Below are 21,434 nucleotides of genomic sequence, written 5' to 3' on the forward strand. Positions count from 1 at the left end.
ATTTAATAAGATGGAGAACAGGGCCCTGCTAAAGTGACTCTCTCTCTCTCTCACACACACACACACACACACACACACAGCCTTATTCATAAAAGAAAAGTGAATCTCCTGAGAAGTTGCTATATTTAATAAGCTATTACATTGTTATCCTGTACAACTTCACACTCTCACAAAAGGCGTTAAACCCTTGGTTGTACAGTCTGTAAATGCATCCCAACGCGTCTGAGGAATGTGATCTTTGCAGGAGTCCCTGGCACATTTGTAACAGTTCTTCTCTTTACAAATATTTACAGATGTCAGCTGAGCAGACAGGCACCCGAGCTGTCTGAAGTGTGCGTTTCTGTTTGAGGACTTGATGATTCCCAGCATCCACAGGCCTGGCGAAGGCCTCAGCCTGCTGGTGACATCACCTTTAAAACACGTACAACAAAGATAGCTTATACACAAGTGCTAAAAAACACGTCGACGCCAAAATCTCCCGGAACACATTGGATCAGCAGACTGTGATTGCAGTGAACAGCCTCACTCTCACAACCTGGAGGCACTGTAGTGAGTCAGCACGCTGTCACATGACTAACGAGTCGCTGTGACAGATCAACAGTTGGTGTTGGCACAGTTACTCAAAAACATTTGACCAAACTGGACGGTTTTTATCACAGTTGCTAAATATTCTTAAACGCCCTGATGGATTCGCTTCATGGTGAGTCAACTGTTTAGCGCTTCGTTCAACAGATGGATGATGTCACAGGTGCCACGCCATGACCAAAGGCACCATAGTAACCCAGTACCACTTCAAGAAGTCCATAATTTGTTAATAATCTGTGCTTGTGTCTGCAGGTTGTAACTCGTTTCTCCAAATCCTAGGCAACTACACGTTGTCCACGTGGTCTCAGCTGGATCCAGATCCTCTGGTTGCTTGCTCCCTGTGGAAGCTAGGATTGGGTTCTGGATTTTAACAGATGTTAAGGAAGACTTGCTAATGGGAAAGTTCTGTCGTAATGACCGAGGCACCTATATTATCTGTTACAGGAGAGAGTGGAGCTAAAAGGCTGAGAAGCACACGGCGGGAGGTGGGCAGAGGGGGGACTCGTGAGGGTCCTCAGTGAGCTGAAGGAGGCTGCAGTCACAGAGGAAATGAGTCCTGACACCTGGAAATACGTTAGAACGGTGGAACATGCGGGTCCTCGGCTCAGGCCAGAGGGCTGGTGGCTCAATGCCTGAAATGATGTCTGTGGTTAATATGAACTGAGGATATTTTGCCGATTGAGTCTGATACTATTTAGAAGCACTGATGTTGTGGTGACCTTGAAGTCATGTGATCCTGGTGTAGCTCCTTCATAGGCTACCGTTAGCTTAGCACTGCTAACCGTAGCATTCAGGCTTCCAGCATCATCAGAGGGTTCATTAGTGAAGATGATCTTGATGAACTGAACCTGGAAGATCATCAACTTTTGTTCACCAGAGCTGATTTACTGGTTCAATCACCACAATCACATGGAGCGATCCTATTGGCTGCTGGGAGGAACCAGGAGATGACCACTTCCTGTTGGTGGAGGAACCAGGAGATGACCACTTCCTGATGGACTCCAAACAGACCTCAACCCTGCAGTGGTGTGTCCTGCTGTGAGCAGAAACCTTTTGCACGTTGACCTTATAAAACTATTTAACACTCAAACCGAGACTCTGCACCACCACGTTCATCTCTTAAGGCACATTAGCACAGCGGTTTAGTAGGAGACCCTAAAGAAGACCTGACTTGGCAGGAGACGTGAGGATGGGAGATGATGCGAACGCAGGGAGGACAACGGAGGGACAGAACAACAACAAACAGTAAGGGTTTCGGGGCTAATGAGTGTTTCTGGGGCGCCCATTTAGTCTGCGAGCGCAGTGTGTAGATGAAACCAACTCCTGTAAAAACTGTAAGGCAAATTCTGGAAGTGCAGTAGTAAAAAGGGAAATCCTGGTCCTGCTCAGTCTGTGGCTTTGGAGGAAGTGAGGGGTTCAGTTTCTGAAGGGTCCTCCTGAGGAAACATCACATAACACACCTTCTGGCCCATGTAGGTGACTTTCTCTGCAACACAAAAACACGAGCTTTAAGATCCAAGCTGCGAGGAAGTCCTTCTGTGCGTCCACTGCAGCAGCACACATGCCGACTCACCGGTTACTCTGTAAATCCATTTGGGTTTATTCTTCCACCAAACGCCCAAAAAGTAGACAGGGACGCCCGTCAGCATGATAACCATCCCCAGACCGCAAACCACTGGTTCCGAGTAGAGGCTGAAGCCCAGCAGCACCACCCAGAACACCATGTAGCTGATGGGGATCAGCAGGTTTACCTGCACAGACGGAGGTTAACAATCCATCCTTGTGAGGCCAACAAACCCAGGAGACACCAGATGGAGGACAGATGAAGGACATTCCTGTCTCTACAGGTACAAACATGCCAAGCTACACCACCAGGGGGTGCTAAATGTCCACATCAATGTCCATGAGTGACCGCGTTAGTTTGGGTCTATGTCCTACCTTGATGGGCCGGTTCAGGTTGGGTCTCTTTTTGCGGAGGTAGAGCAGCCCGGCGATGGTGACTCCGTAGGACAAATAGTTGATAAAGGACACGTAGTTGATCAAGTTGTGTGTCTCTCCAATACACAGGATGATGATGGTGGCGAAGCACTGCAGGGGGTGAAGGTTAGTTTACTGGTCAGGTGCTTCCATTTCAAGACTCATGACGCATCAGCTGTCTTCCTCTGCTGGCTCTATAAAACCAGACTGGGTGCAAGGACGCGCCTCCTTTCACACGGAGGTCACAAATGCCGGTGAAGCCACACCAGTGTTGCTTTTTAAGTCTTGTTTTTATTAAACAGGACTCTTTACGATTACCTCTGTCAATTCTCCTGCAGTTACTTACACAGACCAGCAGGGCGGGGATGGGAGTGCAGTTCTTCAGGTGGATCATTGCCAGTAAGTACGGCAGGTGACCTTCTCTGGCCCCCGAGAAACACAACCTACAGACGGAGACACGAGGGAGTGCACCAGTGTTCATGTGTGTTCAAGTGTACATGGAACAACATGTGACCCTGTGTGTGTGTGTGTGTGTGTGTGTGTGGGGGTACCTGGAGGAGGTGAACAGGTATCCGTTGATTCCTCCAAAGGTGGACAGCGCTACAGAGATGGGCATCACCCAGGAGAACATCCCCAACAACTTCTCCCCAAATGTCTGGAACCACACAACTGATCAAATTATTGATCTAATCTCCAATTATTGCCCAACTGATTGACAGATTCATGCATTCTTTATTCACTGAGGCAAACTTGTACGTTGAGTGTAAAAGAAACAAGGTGTCGTTCTCCTCATGTGAATCATCTGACAGTGTTCTCTTTGTCCCCTAAAACCTCGCTGCTCGTGTTCCCAATCAGTCTGAACTCATATGACTTTTCCTCAAATCTCACTGCGGTGTATCAAAAACACTTTAATCTTATTGGCTGACTGGCTTATTGGTTTAGGAGGATTCTGTTGTTGTTGTAATCTGAAACACGCATTTATGCGCTCACCACGGCCACGGCGTTGGAGGCCAGCAGCTCCTCGGGGGTCATGGAGGAGAAGTAGGCGATGTTTGTCATGGTGTAGACCAGCGTCACCAGCGGGATGGAAACGTAAATGGCTCGGGGCAGGTTCCTGGGAAAGACAGTGGCTGTCAGCAACGACGCCGGCTTCCAGTGTAGCTTCTAATGTGATTTAATTGCAGTCAAACAGATGGAAGTAACGAAGTCATGCTGCTCATAAATGCTTCCAGGCTAGAGGCGGACAGGCCGGTCCAACAGATTTAGAAAAGAAATACAAATATGAGATGAGAGCCAGCAGATCAGGCTCCCTGAGATGGGAAAGCGTGGTGACCACAGCTCTGCAGTATTTCAGCTCATGAGAGGGACTGCTGGGTAAAGACGAGGAAAACTACATGTTCCATACTTGCGGGGCTCAACAACTTCCTCTGTGACGTAGTTGAGGAAATTCCAGCCGCTGTAAGCAAAGGAAGCCTGGAGGAAGGCCAGTGCGATCTGGCCCACCGAGGGGTCCTCACTGAACTCGAACGCCACGCTGGGCCGCAGGGCGTCGTAGTAACCTGGAGAAAGGTGAGCGTGTGAGGGTGAGTTGGATAGATCGAGGCCTTTCCAGTGAGAACGCTAATAACTGAAACATAGAAACAGTTTGTTGCAGGTCAAATGGCAGGTGAAGTGTCAGAGGGTCACTGGTCAGCACATGAGGCCATGACTGGTTTCCATCAGACATGAACCTCGTTACCAGTGACACCTGCTCTCGTCCACCAGGGGTCACTGGTGTCACTACGAGTGAGCAACAGCAAGGCAGCAACTTTCCTCTTGGATTACATCAGAAACACTGACGTTCCGCCCACAGGGGTTGGGAGGCTGAGCAAATATTGTATGTAATTTTGAGATGAAATCACCCTGAAAATAGCATCGGTGCACAGGAACCTTAGAAGAGGATTCTTCCAAGTTTGTGTACCACGCAGTACACAGCTCTTGGTGTGTGTGTGTGTGTGTGTGTGTGTACATTGTGTACATGTTTTTCAACAAACTCACTAATTTATCGGCAACCTCTATCTTTGATCTCCTCTTAACCCCGCTAGCATTAGCGTTCTCAACCGTCAATTAAATCTAGTCATTTTCAACTAAAACATACATGTCTTTGTGTGTGTGTGTGTGTGTGTGTGTGTGTGTGTGTTACCTCGACAAATTTGCACAAGTCCCACCACGATGATGAGCACCAGAGCGAGGAGTTTTCCTACAGTGAACACATCCTGGATCCTGGTAGCCCAGCGCACACTGGAACAGTTGACCCAGGTCAGGAATACTGCGCGCACACACACACACACACACACACACCATTTAAAATCATTTCACAGCTATTGTCGCACCCAAACTCATCGAATCCATAGACAGGTGGTTTCCAGATGCCTGATGTTTGTTTGACACGCTCGGAGCGACTGACCTCCTCGACATGTGAGGCAACGACTTGCTTTAAAATCATCCAACAAACACAAGCGGCTCGACGCATCAACTGACCTGGTAGCTCTGATGAGACTCCAGCGTAAAGCCACAAAACTGCAGGGAACGGCAACAAAATGTGAACACGCCACCAAGTTCCACGCTCCCTGATACCCGATTCAGCTTTGGTGTCTGCATCTTGGTTCACAGCCCAGAACCCTGATGGATCCGTTTTTTACTTTAACTTCAAAACGACAGTTAATAGCTCGTTAAATCAGCGAGCACCCGGTGAGAGTGGACTAGACTCCGGGTCTGAACAAAAAATGCTGTTTTTTTGCACCAAAGGCGGTCAAGACATAATTTGCACTCACATAGTAATAAAGTTCTTAACGATTATTAGTAATTATTGTACTCACTGAAGATGGAAAACGAGTGAGTTAAACCACAAGGTTTCTCTGAGATCCTCCTCTCATGAGACAAAATGAGAACATCTTTGTTGTCTATGGCATTCAGCCCTTCCTTTCCCTTAAAGTGTGTGTGTGTGTGTGTGTGTGTGTGTGTGTGTGTGTGTGTGTGTGTGAGAGAGAGAGAGAGAGACCGCCACACTGTCCCTTAGGTGTGTGCTGTTAGAAAAATCACGGCGACAGCTCGTTGGTCGTCCAATTAAATTTGAACGAACGATCTGTCGTCACTTTCCTCATACCTTCATTGATGACAACCTCCGTGTCGGTGCGGGTCTGGAGCCGGTTCTGAAGCGGCACAACCTGATCTCTGACTTCCCGATTAAAACTGGAGTTCAGGTTTGTATTCAGGTTAGGACTGGGATTAGGATTAGGTTTTGGGTTAGGCTGTCCACCTATAACAGAGTCAATGGAATGTCCTAACAAGGATAGCTTCACAAACCTGTGTGTGTGTGTGTGTGTGTGTGTGTGTGTGTGTGTGTCCCATGTCATTCATCACCAGGAAAGCCCCCCTTCACACACCCCACACCACTTAAACCTGAACAAACTGCTTCCGCTGGCACGTACACACACACACGTGTGAATATTTGGCAGGAGGTTTGGTGGTCCCTGTGCACCGCCGTAGTGTTTTATAGCCCCCCCCCCCCCGAGGTGGTACACGCACTTCCGTTCCTGTAAGCCCCCCAGCACCACCTCCTCCCCCCCAGCTTCCCTCTGTTGACCCTGACAGGAAGGAGGTACCAGCAGGCTTTGAATGTGACAGCGCAGGTAAATCTGCCTCCCAGCTTCTATTGCTGGCGGCCTCAGCACCAGAATACTAAACTAATTACTGCTTTTACTCTTAATGAACCCAGTGCAGACACAACGGGGGGGGGGGGTCCCTGAACTTCAGGAACCCCCCCCAGGTCAGGAATCTGCTCGCTGAACCCCATCAAGACTCTGCTCCGACACAGTCATGTGTTCCTATAAATCTGCGCTCTTTGGTCTCTGAGATCTGGACGAACACCATTCAGTGATGAAGAGCGGCAGTAAATACGAGGAAGGCAGCACCCAGCCACCACGCTCACTCGCCAGGAGGACCGCCGCTGCCGCCGCAGCTTTTTGAATTCGCTCTTTCTCACTCTAAATTTCTTTCGAGCTGCTTCACATTTGTCTTGATCAGGGCTGCACCATTTCTGATGAATATCCTAATACTGCATTGTGATATCAGAGAAAACGTTAATTTTTCATCATAAACTCTCATTTTACATTGAAAATCCAATTCAAACAACAATCATTTTTAGAGGATCTGGATCAAACAAAGATGTTTTCTGAAGTCTGTGGGGGACGTGAGGGTGGGAGCCATCATATTCCATCAAAACGGGGGGGGGGGGGCTGAGACTGGATCGCACCTTCCCGCCATCTGAGAAATTGTAGTCGGCCATGATGTGTTTTTGATTACATTTTTGATGAATGTACCTTGACGCACTGTAAATCAACGATATCACAAAGGTCATTGTGTTTCTGGAAGATAAGACTCTTGAACTTCGAGAGCCCCTGGTCTTCCAGGCCGCCGCCTCCAGTCAAAGTGCCAGAACACAAATAAATGTCACCATCGTGACAAAGAACAAGTGGCTCTTAACTTGCGTGTTTCTTGCTGCTGTTGTGCTCTATTCTGTTACCGCCTGGCTGCAGGAGCAACATCCAGCGTTTCCCAACGTTCCTGACGGCCGCCAGTTCAGCAGGGCCCCAGCCTCGCGGTCAACGTCTTTACTGGAGTCTTCCAGTAAAGACGTTGGAATTCCTCTAAACCAGTTAGTCTGCCTCTTCATAAGGAGACATCTCTGGAATGCCTGAAGGGACTGGAGGGGGAAGATTTAGGGGGTCAAAGTCACTGTGACAGGGATCCATGATGAGATCGCACAGCCAGTGTTTCTGCTTCTGGACACGTTCGGTTCCTCCTCCACGTCGCCTCCTCAGCAGAGAGGCGCTTTCTGAGTCCGCTACTCTTTTCATATTCCATGTGATGGAAGTCCTGCTTTTTTAACAGTCCAACTTTCTGAGGATGAGCAGCGCGTTTGAAACGCGTGTGGCCATCACATGCGGCTCTGCCGAGCGCTTCCACAAACACGCGTCTCAGATTCCAAAGGTTTGCATTCCACAGGTTGTCCTCCCTCCAACCCCCGGCGGAAGAATTCTTCAGAGCAGGGCTCATTATGGTCGTGTCAGAGAGAAATATTCTTCACCAGGTGCTGAAGCTGCAGACCGGTTTAAGAGCCACTACCATTCAAGGTGTTTCTTGATGTTTACTACTTTCTACATTGTAGATACAAACTGAAGACATCAAATATTAGAAGCCAGAAATATGGAATCCTGTAGCAAAGAAAAAAAGGTTCAATAACTGCAAACACGTTTTATATTTTAGCTTCCTCAAAGCAGCCTCCCTTCGCTTTGATGCCAGCGCTGAAAACCTCTGGCCTTCCCTCCATGAGCTTCGTGATGTCATCACCTGAGACGGTTTTCACTTTTCAGCAACAAGCCACCGTCAGCATGTTTGAAGAACGATGTCGTCGCAGGTCCAGAGCATTCTGTTGTTTCTCACTGAAGAATTTACTTTCTATACATTCGTTGTTTCTGTCCTACGTGAGTGAGAGATTCCTGCGGTGGTTAAGAGTAACCCTGCTGAGATTAGCACATGACCCAACTCCTGAGGGGCCTATTCTTAGAGGAGCACAACTGGACCTGTCTGGTTTTAAAGCACACGCACGCACGTACACACACACACACACACACACACACACATGCAGGTCACTCTACAGGGATGTGGGCTACGAAAAGTTCAGTGTGTAATCGTCAACAGAGCCGGCAGTTAATCCTGTAAATCTCACTGAGCCTTTTGCTGTGAAAAAAATCACCACCCGAGTTCTTAAAAGTCTTTCATCATTCATCTAAAGATGAAAGAGCTCCAGTTTTGTTTCTTTCCTAAGAGAGTGTATTCATGTGTCGGTGACAGAAACTACTGAACTACCAGGGCTCCCACCTGTATGACGGGAAGCACTGGGCTTGGACTTCATTAACACGTTTGGAATCAATAATCAGATTACAGTCAATCAATTAAAGTCAGCTGACAGACTCCCATGGTCCTCTGTCTCCCTCTGAAGGAGGATTTCAAATCTCGTTACAGATCTCCACTCTGGAACTGCAGTTTATGATGCAGTTGAGGGAAACGGTCTGCTCTTGGTCTCCAAGCGTATCGCAGCGTTGACTGTCAGACCACTGATCCTTGTGCTGCTCCGACGAACATCAGCTCCACATCTTCAATCACATGACCAGACATCAGAACTGACACATTAGGACTTGTAGCTTGAAGCTATTCTAGTGGATTTCATGATGTACTGACATGTTTTTATGATTATTTATTGATTTAAGTGCACTTGTGCTGCACTCCACGCTCCTCTGCTGCAGGTCGGGGAGGGAAGTGAACTGTAACTCTGAAGAGCAAAGCAGTGGGTGAGAGGGGACGGTGGGGGCGGTGCCCAGCGGCCAATAGGAACATCAAACTGCCACCCAGAATGTCCGCCACCCAATAGGATCCCCATCATTTATGTGCAAGGTGTCCTGCCCATTTCCTGTTTCCATGGCGCCCAGTGACAGGAGTGTCACGGTAACCACTGTCAGACAATACACAATGGCAAAGACACACCCTCTCGTTAGCGGGGTTAACAAAGGCTGGCACCATTATGTAGTCTGACACAGATATTGTCACATGCACACTTGCGCGCACACACACACACACGCACGCACGCACGCACACACAGTCCCTTGGCCAAATTAGGCTCCAGTTGTAAGATTGTGTTACCAAAAATAGTTGTGTTTCATGGGTCCGCACTAACCCCGCCCTGACGCATGAACATGCTCTTGCTCACTTCCTGTTCATTTACCCCACATTCGCCTTCGTCCAGCCAGTTGGGACAAGACCAGACCGGCTGTCTGGCCAGCCACAGACACGCCGTCTTCTTTGGCCACCGGCTATTTAAGTCCTCATTAATGTCCTCACTTCAAGACCGTCACTGATCTGCGTAGAGGCTGAAAATACAGCACAGAGACAGAGCGACAATGACAGCCTGGGGCTCATGGTGAACTATCACAGCACCCCAACCCGATAACTGGAGCTCACTGTTTGTAGTTTTCAAGTCTCTTTCCTCGCCTGACATTCATCAGCCATGCTCACACACGTCAGCTGCTCCAGCCACGCTCCCCGCTACCACCTTCCACCCCCCGACTTCGCCGTCAGTCACTGGAAATGTTAAGTCGAGGAAGAGTGACTCTGGGTCACGCCCCCAGATGACCTGGATGTTTCCAGCATCAAAGGGTCTGACATGTGACACTCTGAGAGTCCATGTTGACAGAGACTGGCAGCAACGAGCAGCGAGCAGGAATGTGAACCCGCCAGTCACAACATGAGAACACCTTCGGGGGACCAGGTTGAACCAGCTGGACCCTGGTGCTCAGTGTTAGAATATGTGGCCTGTTTCCTAATATCTGTCCGTGCCACTCCAGTGTGACACACAGCCACTGTCCTGACCACAGCTCCGCTTATGATCACCCAGCTGGCAACATGCCAAAGCCAGCGCGTCCGTCTGCTGCAGCCGTAACATCTGAACTGGATCCAGACGGATTCCATTGGTGTTCATGAACTCAGTGCAGAAATTACAAGTGTGAAATATTCTCCTCCAAGACTCTGCTGAGTCGAAAGAAGATCACCAACAAAAGTTCTGTACATCGTTGCACTGACACAAACGCAGCACAACGGCGAGTCGACCCACAGGCAGCAGCGAGGAGCCTTTATGTTTGCTGTTTTGATGCTGCATTCCTGCGGTGGAAGGTCAGACATGCTCAGCTGGCAGCTTGTGTTACGAACAGCTCTCAGACCTGGTGAGCACAGCCTCCCCATGCGTCCGCAGCTCATTTCCCTCTTGCACTTTTACTGTTTGCATTTCTGCTGTTTACTCATCAGCTTGACAGTCATCAGTAAAGCGCGCTGAAGGGCCATCAGCGCCCCAGACCTTATTCAGAGACATGCATTTACTAGAATTCATCTTTTCTCATCGTTGGGCTGCTTGTGACTCACAGATGCAGATGGTGGCGAGGAGCCTGGTGGCGATGAACGGAGGCAGGCAGTTCTGGAAGGCTGGCTGCAAGACGTAATTGGAGAAGGTGAGGGCGATGACAGCCAGCGTGGTCGGGTACATGATGAGGACGGCGCTCCATAACAGCAGGAAGCTGCAGGACCAAGACGCGGAGGTTTATACGCAGCAGAAGACAGGATTTACCACATAAACAAGCTCTCATCCAAACGCGGTTAAAGTAGTTTCTCCTTACTGAAATTAATCTCTTAAATTCAGTTCTTAAACTTAAATGCAGAAGTAAGCAGGCAGCTGCTGGAGGTTCAGCTCAGCCAAGACTGAGCCAGGACACTGGAAATTTGAGACTTTTTTAACAGTAGAGGTGCATCAGTGTGGGAGCCAAACTACACCGGTGGTGTGTTCGGGCCGGAGCTGCCAAACCTCGCCAAAAAAACCCCATTAAAATGTTTGAAAAAATAAAACAGGACTATCGTTGAACATGATGTTCTCACTCATGAGAAAACGCGGCTCACTACAGTCGATTTTTGAATTTTGAAGGCAACTCCAACTTCTCAGCTTTCAAAAATCACGATCACAACAGAATCAACCATATTTGAAAAAATAAAAAAGCAGTTCATAAAAATATAAAAAGCATAAAAGCAGACAGTTGCACGTTGCGTAACCATGACAACAGAAAATGCAAATACCAAAGGACGACAGAGCCAAACTCCTCCCTCGCTGGCCACATCCAACCTGATCTGATTGATTATGTGACTGAAGCTGAGTGGCTCGCCCTGCAGCGTGTGAACAGATACTACCAGTATGGGCTGTGGTGCTGCTGGCTGGTTGAGCAGAGGGACCTCCCCTCCTCTAACAGTGCAACCTCAGTTTCCTGTTGTTGTACCGCAGGCGTAACGGGTGCTTTTGCTTATAAAACGCCATGCAAAAACTCTCTAAACAACCGCTGATGCAAATGCACCTGGTAGGATTTGGAGCAACGTCAGCGTTTCATGTTCAGTCAGGCTGTACTCGTGTTCTTCCCCTACTTTTACCAGCAGCCCAGGACTGAATGAGTCTATAGAGGCGCAGACAGCACTGCTCTGAGATCAGTGGCTCACATGACCACATGGAAGTCACGAGCCGTCAGAGCTGGTAGTTTACGGACGGACTGCCGCATGAAGCCGTCATGTGTGTAATGGTGAAAATGTCATCACACTTGTTTGGGTTTGTCTCCATCTTTGGTTTGTAGGTTTCAACAGGAACTTTTACTGAAGTTCCCAGCTTACATAGCTGCAGTAGATTCATCGCCCAGTTGATGTTTCATACTGGAAAACCTCATAAAATGGGTCACTGGCTCCTGGTGTATGATGAAAACAGATCCGTCTGTAGAAACATGGCATTACGGATGTAGTAATAGTATGCAAATGTGTGTATTAATCACTCAGGCAGGCAGGGAAAGATTGATTCTGACAACTTTTAGCTGAAAGGTGAAACTTTCCCAGCTGACATGTTTGGTTTCTAATGGGACTCTCGCGATGTTCACAGCAGTCGAATGGAATTAACCAGAGGAGATGGACTCGTGAGTTCCGCCCTGTCCGCTACAGAGGGGAGTGAATGAGTGATGGGTTTCTGAGGGAAGTCAATCCTTCCTTCCTTCCACAGCTCACAGCTGAACGTGTGAATCAAACTAACAAACGCACAAAGGCTGCAATATTTTAGCTGCTGAATCAGAGACGTCACCCAACGGCACCTCAAGGTGTAAATCAAAGTAACTTTATGGAAGTGAGAGAAAAAAATGGATTTAAAAAATGTTATTAAAAAAAACATCAATTGTTTCCCTCAGCTTTTTGTCTGACAGTGAGAGTATTTCATGAAACCAGCCCTCATTCTAGCCCAGGTAAGAACAAAGTCAGTGTCTTCATGGAGGCTTCCATCTTTCATCGACTATGTTCAGTTCTTCATGGCGTTTAAGGAAGATGAACAGCTCTTACCCCACCAGACCGCCAAAGATTTCAGTCACATATGAATAGTCTCCTCCAGACTTTGGGATGGTGACGCCCAGTTCAGCGTAGCACATGGACCCCAGGACACAGATGCCGCCCCCACACACCCAGACGATGAGTGACAGCCCCACTGAGCCCGCATGTTCCAGGACCCCTTTAGGAGAGACGAAGATCCCCGAGCCGATGATGTTCCCTTGGGAGACAAGACGGAGAGCAGCGGTGGTTATTTACACTTGCATGATGACATCATCACACACCAAGGAGGTCTGAACGCTCCCCGATTTACTCAACACCTGACAGTGTTGCAGCTGCATGCTAACAAAAGTTTCTGATCACCAAACTTGAGTGACTTCAGTTTGTGTCCCTTCCTGTGTTGTAGTTCCCTAGTATTCAGTTCCTGTTTTATTTTGACATCTCTTCCCTCCTGTGTGCTGGTCACTTCCTGTCTTTCCCTGTTTCTCGCCTTTTTTTGCGAGCTTCACCTGGTTAATCAGTCCTGCTCCTGGTGTTCCTCCCCCTACTACTGTCTTCTCGTCCTTGCGTCCTCCACCTGCTTCCTGTTTTGTCTTTGGTTGAGTGTTTGAGTTTGGTTGTCTGGGTCCCTTTTGGTCAGAGCTTCGTCCTTGTTCCCAGACAGAGACTCACACTTCCACACCTGGTTTGGATTTCAGTTGATATGTAAGCAGCATTCGACAGTTTCCTTTAAATTAGGCTCATTTGTAACATTTCAATATTTGATGATCTTGAAGACGAACGGGTGGTTATAATTCAGACAACTGCTGCTGAGCCCAGTTTTTGTGGGGAGGTTTTTTTGTGCCTGGCTGCACAAAAGCAGTTTTAAAATAATCTGGGACAGGAGTGGTGGGCGGTGAGCAGGGGCCCAACACATTCCACATCCTCAAATAGAAATGGAGTCAGAATTGTGTCAAAAGGGACAAAGGACATGGTCACCCAATTCCTCATTTACAGATGGCGTGCATCTGCCGTGCTCCGGCTGAGCTGCAGCTGCCAGAAGCCAGCCGCGACTGTTCTAACAAATGATTTGGTTTACGTCAGAGGCACCGCGCCGTGTCTCAGGTGCTTCACCAGGAATACGGGGCCCAGCACGTCCTTCTGCACAGGAAGTCACGGATGGTCGAGTGAAATCGATCAATTTCTCAAAATAAACCAAGACCGCAAAAACAGACAGAAAAGGACAGAAAACCACTGCGTTCTCTACGCACACAGAAACCAAGAGGCGACGACCAAATCGGCAGGATCTGAGCGTGTGAACAAAGACAGGCGGGAAAAATGCAACACTGCTGGTGGAAACTGGGGAGAACAGATGAGTTGCAGCCGCGCCAGCGCACATTTGAGAGGGACACACTCAGGAAGTACCGGCTACGTTAGACCGGCTCAAACCCTGGAGGTCCTTTATAATCAGCTGAAGCTGCAAACCTACAAGAGCACACAATCATAAATCTAGACTTTAGAACTACAACCTGTTAAGATCTCCCTGAACTCAAATTTATAATCCTTATTAATTCATTATTTATATGATTCAGAGCCGTTGGAAGTCGTTGCATAAGCCTAAATGATGAATAAATAGTCTCAGACAGAAATCACGGAGAACTTGTTTGGATTCAACTAAATCAAATAACTTTCTGGCAAATTGGATTAAAACATTAACCTCCATTGTGGCCCTGAAGTTCTTTACATGCTTGGGAGGAGATGTGCTTCTTGAGGGGGAAAAAAGAAAAAGCATGAAGCCGAGTTCGTATAATTAAGTAAAACCACACGGGGCCGCGAATTAGCTTCCTGGTGACAGAACTGTTTGAAAAGTAATCCGTGGAGCAGTCGTGGCAGGAAACCATCAGCAGAACGCTGGCAGGATCATTAGTTCTACTGGTTAAGTTCTGTAAACCTAAGAAATACAACCACCTGTTTCATTCTTATTTATAAGGACGATGCCTGCGTGGATCAGAGAGGGAGGCGCAGGTTCCCCTGGGCTCTGCTGGCTAACACACAGTCTACCATGACCTCAAAGCCGGCCTGCAATGCCGTCACACACAAAAACCTACCACGGAAGAAAGTGACCCAACAGCAGCTGTCCAAGCAAACTTGTTTTTGACTGCCCAATGTTTTTCTCCTCTTTGGGACAAATCGGGTCTGCACAAATATCTCAACAGCACAGCAGCCCCCTGACCGTTAGCAGCCCTGAACGCTCCCTAATGATGCCGAGGGAGAGCCGAGGTCCAAGCAGCGCATTTATCACTGTCAGATTTGATTGTGGAGGCTTTCGTGAGCTGCCGCGCACTTACATAACGCCTGTGTTGTGTTTGTTATGTCATACAGTTTGGCTCCGCGGCTGAAAGCGTGGAGTCCTACTGACCCTCTCGGCCCGCTCAGATACACAGGAGATACCCATGGGACGACAGTCGTGGCTCAATCCACACACGTGCGATTCATGTCACTTTAATGCAGATTAAAATCCTACAAAGATTACCAGCTAGGTAAAATACATTCATGTAAAATACATACAATAGAGGTTTTTATTCCGTGAGCCGACCCAAAATACTGTATGAGGCAACTGTGTTGAGACCTTCACTTTAACCTTCAAAAGAAAGTAAAATAAACATTTTTCTTATTCTAACGGTAAGATAGGGGATCACGCGGACCAGGAGTCCATCACCAGGAATTTATGCCTGTCTAGCAGAGATAAATCTGGTCCATTTAGCTAGCAGCACTGTGGCTGGGCTGCTAGCAGGAGAGCTAACGTTACGCTAGCAAGATTCAAAGTCAACAGCATTGCGTACAAGTTGCTCTGACAAACTTCAAATGTTACAGATGCATTGTCAGGCTTTGTTGCTGTTTGGATGTTCAAGATGTCTATTTTAGAATTTTGGGCCATGAACCGATGTTCACGCGTCATTGATAATCTCACCGGTCAGATTACTTTTCTGTGTGTTGAACTGGAGTTGATAAGCCAATGGGACGCTCATGAGACGGTGACACATGACACGACAACCTCGGTAGCAAGACAGCAGGTCACGTGACAGGACTTACTGGACTTGCTACACATTCTGGCCAAAAATTTGACATTTTCTAAATATTGGACCAGTTAGAGAGAGTTCTGTGAGCACATTACGGGCTCTGCTCCATCCTACGCATCACTCAGCAAATTAACCTGTTGTCAAGCGAGTTCATCTAACTTGTGCTGTGAAACAGTCGGATTAATAAAAAACAAAGCAGACGATAACGTTTCAGTTTGATTCAAATACATCAAAATGGATTGTGACCCCTTTCTGCCATATGACATCATCTCTGCAGTTCACATTTCCTATGATTTTGGGAAACGATGTTTAGTTAAAGGATAATAACTGGATTTTAAGAAATGTGGCAAAACTTCAGGCATGAAATACCTACAATCGATAACCACCGTAATCAGCCTGAGTGGATACGCTAAACTCATCGGTGGCACAGCTACATTTTGTTTTTCAGCTATTTTTTCTTCTCTCTGCAAGATGAATTAGTCCACTGAGTATTTCAAATGACAGCACAACGTAGTGGTGCAGGCGGCAGCAGCAGCTGTGAAAAACCTGCTCGGCGCCGCTGATGCAGGTTTTTACACTCGTCTGCAGAGATTTCAGGCAGGTGTTAATTCCGACTGTGGAATGTTCCACTCGCCCAGGCTACAAAACAATAAACAAAAAAGACACAATCAGGTTAACAAAGTCTCCATTCATTCTTAGGCAGCAAGTTACAGGAATGTTAGCCAACACCCAACCGTGTTCAAATAGTTTGAACTTTTCTTTCCTACATCGATGTTTTTTGAATGAAGAAAATATTCCTTTTGGAATGATTGTTTAAATTATTATGGTAGAAATGCTTCTTGCATGGATTTATAATTTGTTCACGTGGGAACTGTGAAGCATCTTGATGTCTTCCTCATCCGACTGCATTTCCTTGACTTTGTCAAGCGTGTCGACACGGACAGAAGCTGAGCAGCGCCATGTTTAGTCTAGAACAACGGCGCTTCACATTAAACCCAACTCAAACAATCCTGCTCGGATTATTGAGCAGATGAAACAAGATAAAACTTTGTCTCCTCATCGGGAGCCTGAATTCACCAGACCAGTCCTGGGACCGAAGGAGGAGCTACTACCTCCTGGGAGTCACCTCCACCTCAGTGTCATGTTTCTTGAAAATGATGTAACGGGCACATTCAGTTACAGCAGAGACCCGGGATGTTGTCCGATATTGTCTAGTTTTGTGTGTCATGTCTGGCAGCGCGGTGGATTTGTGAGTGGGCTGCAGCAGGTGGGTAGTGGTATGACTCAGGCTGCGCAGCCTTCGCTCCATCTGTGCTCCACAGAAAAACCTCTAGATAAGAGAACTCACTCCACGCCACAGGGAGACCAAACAGTTCCTGAAGCCCTGCAGGCGCGTGGAATCGGTTTTCCAGGACAGCAGACTGACCTTGGCCACACCGATAAGCTCATGATAACATTACCTATTGTTCGGCTGGGGAACCTTCCTTCGTAATGTTCTTACAGCGCCTGCCCTGCCTTGGACGCCCCACACTTCTTAATCATCATCCCCTTTGGGGAGTCTATGAGGAGGATTTCACAACTTTTGCAGAACGTAAAGCCCTGAGGCAGAGCAATGGAACACCTGAGGGAACTGCAGTAATAACTGCAGTTATTACTGCAGTAATAACTGCAGTTATTATTGCAGTAATAACTGCAGTTATTACTGCAGAAAGAGGATGGTTTGTAAAAGACATTTTGAAATGTTCCCTGAGACTTGAAGACACCTCAGAGTCATAAGTAGCTCCCTTTCACAGTTTGCTGTTGAGATAAAACCTAGTTAGGAAGTAGACGTCAGGCAGCAGAGCCCGAGCAGGTCCACGGGTCAGCTGGACTGGTCCCAGGACGCCAGCTCATGGACAGAACCCTCAGTCAAGGCTGTGATTAAAAACTACAAACGGATCAGCTGATCTGATCTCCAGCGGACCCCCAAAACTGAGCTGTCTCTAAGGTGGGACAGCGGGGGCTCGTCCGGTCCAGTGCTGCTTCCTTGGCGTTCAGACGGGACGCGGGGGCAGAGGTGGCTTGAGGCCCCGTCCCTCCGAGGGTCAGGGAAGAAACTGGTCCCTAAAGAGGCAAGTTTAGGTGACACGTGTCTAGGAATGCCACACTACTACGTGCTGTGGTGCCTGAGGTGCTGATGTGGTTCTCCGGACCGGGTCACCAGGGAGCTCCAACTGATTAGAACTGGTCTGAACCGAACACACAAGTCACGTGTGTGGCAGCATTTCTCAGGTGCCGGTTTCCTGAGCAGCTCTCAGAGACTCGGACCGTTTCAGGCTGGACCTCAACGTGCGGTTTTCCCGAGAGGGACTCGAACCCGCGGATCCATGCAGAGGTCTGCCACAACACCGCCAGAAACTCACGGAGGCGAGTCTCTGCAAGGCTTTGAGGTTCAGCATGAGAATCTCCAGCCACGTAGGCATGTTCGTATACTGATGCAACAGTTTCCACTCTAAAACCTACAACCCAGACGCCGGAACCACATCTGGACTAACGCACGCGCGTAAAACCACCTTCCCGAGCGTGTTTTGTGCCCCAAGTCAGGCTTGTTGAACTATTTCTGAAGCAGACATGAAATCATATCCGTTCATGGTCGTGGACCTGGACAGACCGGACCCCCGTGCTGTGACGGACTCACAATGTGGCCGTGACGTTACAACTCTTCCAACGAGGAAACGCTGCCGTTGGTCCCGCCGCTCAGACCCGCTTCCAGCTTCACGGTCCCTCTAAGCATCACCCCCCCCCCCCTCCCCCACCCCCCATCGTCCAGAACACGTCATGACTCATAAAAACTGTCAGAAACTCACCGATGATAATGGCACACGCGCTCAAAAGTCCGATCTCTTTTTTCAGAGTGACTCTGTCGTCATTATCCTTCTTCCTCTTCTCTTTGTCCTCCATCTCCTCCGCCTAGACCACGTAGACTTCCTGCCCGCCTCGGCCCGGTCCAGACACCGTAGACTGAACCAGGGGCAGCGGTCCGGGGAGCGCTTTTAATATGAGGATGACGTGCGCATGCGCGGGGCTCACTCCAGAGGTGAAACGACGTGTAGGTAAGAAACAAAAGTCAGAGATGTCGATCGGGAGCTTTGTTGTCATCCTTCAAGACGACAAACTCAGCGTCACAAGCACAAATGAACGGTAACAGAAGTCATGAATGTGAAAGTGCAGTTTCAAACGTTTTAACAGCACATAAACTTTGCGTCACGGTACACAAGAACACCATCTCTTGACTGTCATTGGATCTCATTTTTTGGATTTAATTATCTTAATTTTTCATGGTGTATGTATTTATTATTGACCAGCTCATCCGAGGTTTGGCAGGTTGGTTCGGCTGCTTTCATCGTATCTTGATATCTTGACGTTATCCTTGCTTCTTTTTGTGGTTTTGAATGCACACGATTTTACCAGCAAACGCAGAAACATGAGAGCAGTTACAGAGCCGGACCAGGTGAGCCTGTTTCCCCTGCGGGCTGTAACTTGAGCCTCGGCCTCAGAGGTGGAGGAGGTTGTCAACAGGTAGACTTCACCACTGCTCCTCCTGTCACTACAACACACTGTTGTGTATCTGGGATTTTGTCCACTGAATCCAGAACATGGCAAGTCTGTCCTAAGCAGGGCTGGCCAAAGTCAGGCGCGAGGTTCAAAAAATAAAAAGAATAAACAGTAAACTGCATAGTGATATACTGAAGATGGTTATTACAAGAAATGCACTTAAACATGGTAGAAGTTTCACTCTAGAGGAGCTCCCTGAGCTTTTTTGTCATTCCTGTGGAAGTTGGGGGCAAGAAAAAGAGAAACTGATGTTCAAAGCTTCCAGTGCTGAAGCTGAGGCTCGCAGCGGTGGCCTCTCTGGGCCCTCCAACCTCCTGTTGGACACCAGTGATCAGGGAAGGTGTCAGCCTTAAGCAGGGGCTTCTCTGGGATGTGTTTCCAGGAGGATTCCAGGAGCAGTTGCAAGGTACAGGTGGGCCCAGAGGGCACAGCTCTGCAGTTTGACCTCCCTTCATATTTCATCTGTCGGTCAGGCAGTTTTGGTCTTGAGCGGCTAACTGATGATTGACAGCTTCACAAGTACTGCAGCGTGACGTCTGTCAGCACCAGGGCTCACTTGTGAAAACTGGGGGACCCCCCCCCCAAAAAAAGTTCACGTCCATAGTGTTTACACAGAAAAAAATGCTGTCTGAGTGAGTGAGAGCGGCAGCTTGCGCCACTTTAACGTTAGCAATGAGGCTAACGTTAAACGCCAGACAGTCACTGAGCTCAAGTCTTGAGTTAGCAGCTCCAGACCGACGCTGGCAGGCAGGACCTCTCCCGAGCCACCCGCACCCGAAAGGCGAGGGCTTGAACGTTTGGAAAAACCTGTTTGCCATCATCACTGTAATTTTCTATCTGCTCTTACTTGTTTTATATTGCTTAATCTCATTTGTACACGACCATAAATACGGCAGCTGCTAACGACAGTTGGGCAGCTGTTTCCTGTTCCTCTGTTTGGATGATATGGCAACACATGGATCCTTCTGACTGAGCAAGTTAAGGCCAAAAACTAGTTGTGGTCAGTGCTTTCTTGTTTTGTTATTGCTGTTTTGGTTTGTTTTTTGTATAAATGATGCCAAAATGTCCAGTTTAATTCTTGTTAATCCCCCTATAATCCCTTTGATTCCCATTTAATTTTCTGACCCTTAATATTTCTGGAATTTTGTGAAAGAGTAACATTCACTGGCAAAACAGCACCTCGTAACGACACATTCACACACACGTATACACAAACACGTCCACAGTTTAGGGAGTTAAATCGTCAGGTTTCGGCAGGCAAATGCTAATGAATGCACAATTAACTTGGAGGCTGGCCTCCCTCTCCAAAAGGAGGCCCCAACAAAGAGAGGAGATGCTTTGTTGGCGACAGGAAGGCCAACTGAAACACTGGCTTTAGTGTGATGGCAGGAGGGGACGAGGAAGGACGGGGGAGGCAGCCAAAATACTGCAGTGGCATACAGTTGCCCTGTAAACAAATGCATCACAGCATCCCAGGACGAGGAGAGCGAGAGATGAAGGAGAGGGGGATGCCAGACCCCCGGAAGGACGTCTACATTACTTTAGAATCAGAAGACAACCCAAATAACTCCAGTCCTGCTTGGGACTCATTCACACTCATCTGCAGTAAGCTGAGAAATAGTTTGGGTTCCACTTGAAGCTCACTGAAGTAACTGGAATTGAATTGATTTTTTTTTTTACCAATTGAATCTTTATTGAAAGTTTTGTGGTTGAGGATTCACAGTCTCTGACTCCAATATCAGCACCTCTACACTAACAAAAACAATACCACAGTCAACAGCTTGAAACACTTTCTTGTTCACAAATCAACTTTCTATTTAAATGAAAGTCTGTACTTTTCTTAACTCATATTTCAGATCTGGCATTTATCTAGGAACTCTTCTTGGAACCCTACATTTTTTCTATGTGCTCTAATCTAGAAGGACAAAACTAAACTTGCAAATTTAAGCTGAGAGCGAGACATGTCTCCTTGTCGGAAACGAGTCTGACTTTTAGCCAAGAACTGGGACACTGCTTTGGGGGTGCAGGGACAGATGACCCTGAGTAGGGTGCCCATACTCTTGCAGGGCCTCCCACAATGTTCCTCAAGGAACCCAGTCGTAACCTTTCTCCAAATTCACAAAACGCATGTCGACCGGATAGGCAGACTCCCAGAACCCCTCCAGTATCTTTGCAGGAGTGAAAGGCTGGTCGGTTGTTCCTCCTCCTCTCCAGCGCCGTAGGGTGAACTTTCCC

General features: G+C 47.9%; 2 protein-coding genes and 1 long non-coding RNA gene across 4 annotated transcripts in view; 2 read left to right on the plus strand and 1 right to left on the minus strand.

Annotated features, from left to right (window-relative positions):
- Positions 1–88: 88 nt before the first annotated feature.
- slc7a10a (solute carrier family 7 member 10a) lies at positions 89–18,802 on the minus strand. 2 transcript variants are annotated; one of them, XM_086190699.1, is made up of 11 exons: positions 18,452–18,802; positions 12,562–12,766; positions 10,576–10,727; positions 4,745–4,870; positions 3,968–4,121; positions 3,553–3,676; positions 3,114–3,217; positions 2,909–3,005; positions 2,524–2,673; positions 2,159–2,336; positions 89–2,071 (listed from the first exon to the last, which is right to left on the minus strand). In XM_086190699.1, the coding sequence occupies exons 1-11, from the start codon at positions 18,543–18,545 to the stop codon at positions 1,971–1,973; spliced, it is 1,485 nt and encodes a 494-aa protein (XP_086046825.1). In that variant the 5' UTR covers positions 18,546–18,802; the 3' UTR covers positions 89–1,970. The 2 variants fall into 2 exon arrangements, with proteins under 2 accessions (XP_086046825.1, XP_086046836.1); XM_086190710.1 differs by lacking the exon at positions 18,452–18,802 and adding an exon at positions 13,056–13,195 and having other exon boundaries at positions 90–2,071.
- Positions 7,760–11,275, plus strand: LOC147269793 (uncharacterized). Its single transcript, XR_015110802.1, has 3 exons — positions 7,760–8,020; positions 8,910–9,108; positions 10,578–11,275. It is a non-coding gene; the product is annotated as an uncharacterized LOC147269793 (long non-coding RNA).
- rhpn2 (rhophilin, Rho GTPase binding protein 2) overlaps positions 18,578–21,434 on the plus strand; it is a 37,030-nt gene continuing 34,173 nt past the window's right edge. Inside the window, exon 1 of the mRNA XM_086190686.1 lies at positions 18,578–18,697. The gene's annotated coding sequence lies outside the window, so the exon portion shown is untranslated. The remainder of the gene's footprint in view (positions 18,698–21,434) is intronic.

The sequence above is a fragment of the Aulostomus chinensis genome, chromosome 2, assembly GCF_037954235.1.
Source record: "Aulostomus chinensis isolate RoL2024-O1b breed Wild chromosome 2, RoL_Achi_v1.0, whole genome shotgun sequence".
In the NCBI taxonomy this organism is placed as follows: Eukaryota; Metazoa; Chordata; class Actinopteri; order Syngnathiformes; family Aulostomidae; genus Aulostomus; species Aulostomus chinensis.

Bases quoted from the DNA above. Each gene is read 5' to 3' on its own strand.
- slc7a10a (XM_086190699.1), bottom strand. From the start codon at position 18,545: ATGGAGGACAAAGAGAAGAGGAAGAAGGATAATGACGACAGAGTCACT. The intron at 10,728-12,561 runs GTAAGAGCTGTT...TTGGTCCTGCAG, and splicing joins ATCTTTGGCGGTCTGGTGGG to CTTCCTGCTGTTATGGAGCG. The intron at 2,674-2,908 runs GTAAGTAACTGC...CACCCCCTGCAG, and splicing joins TCCCCGCCCTGCTGGTCTGT to TGCTTCGCCACCATCATCAT.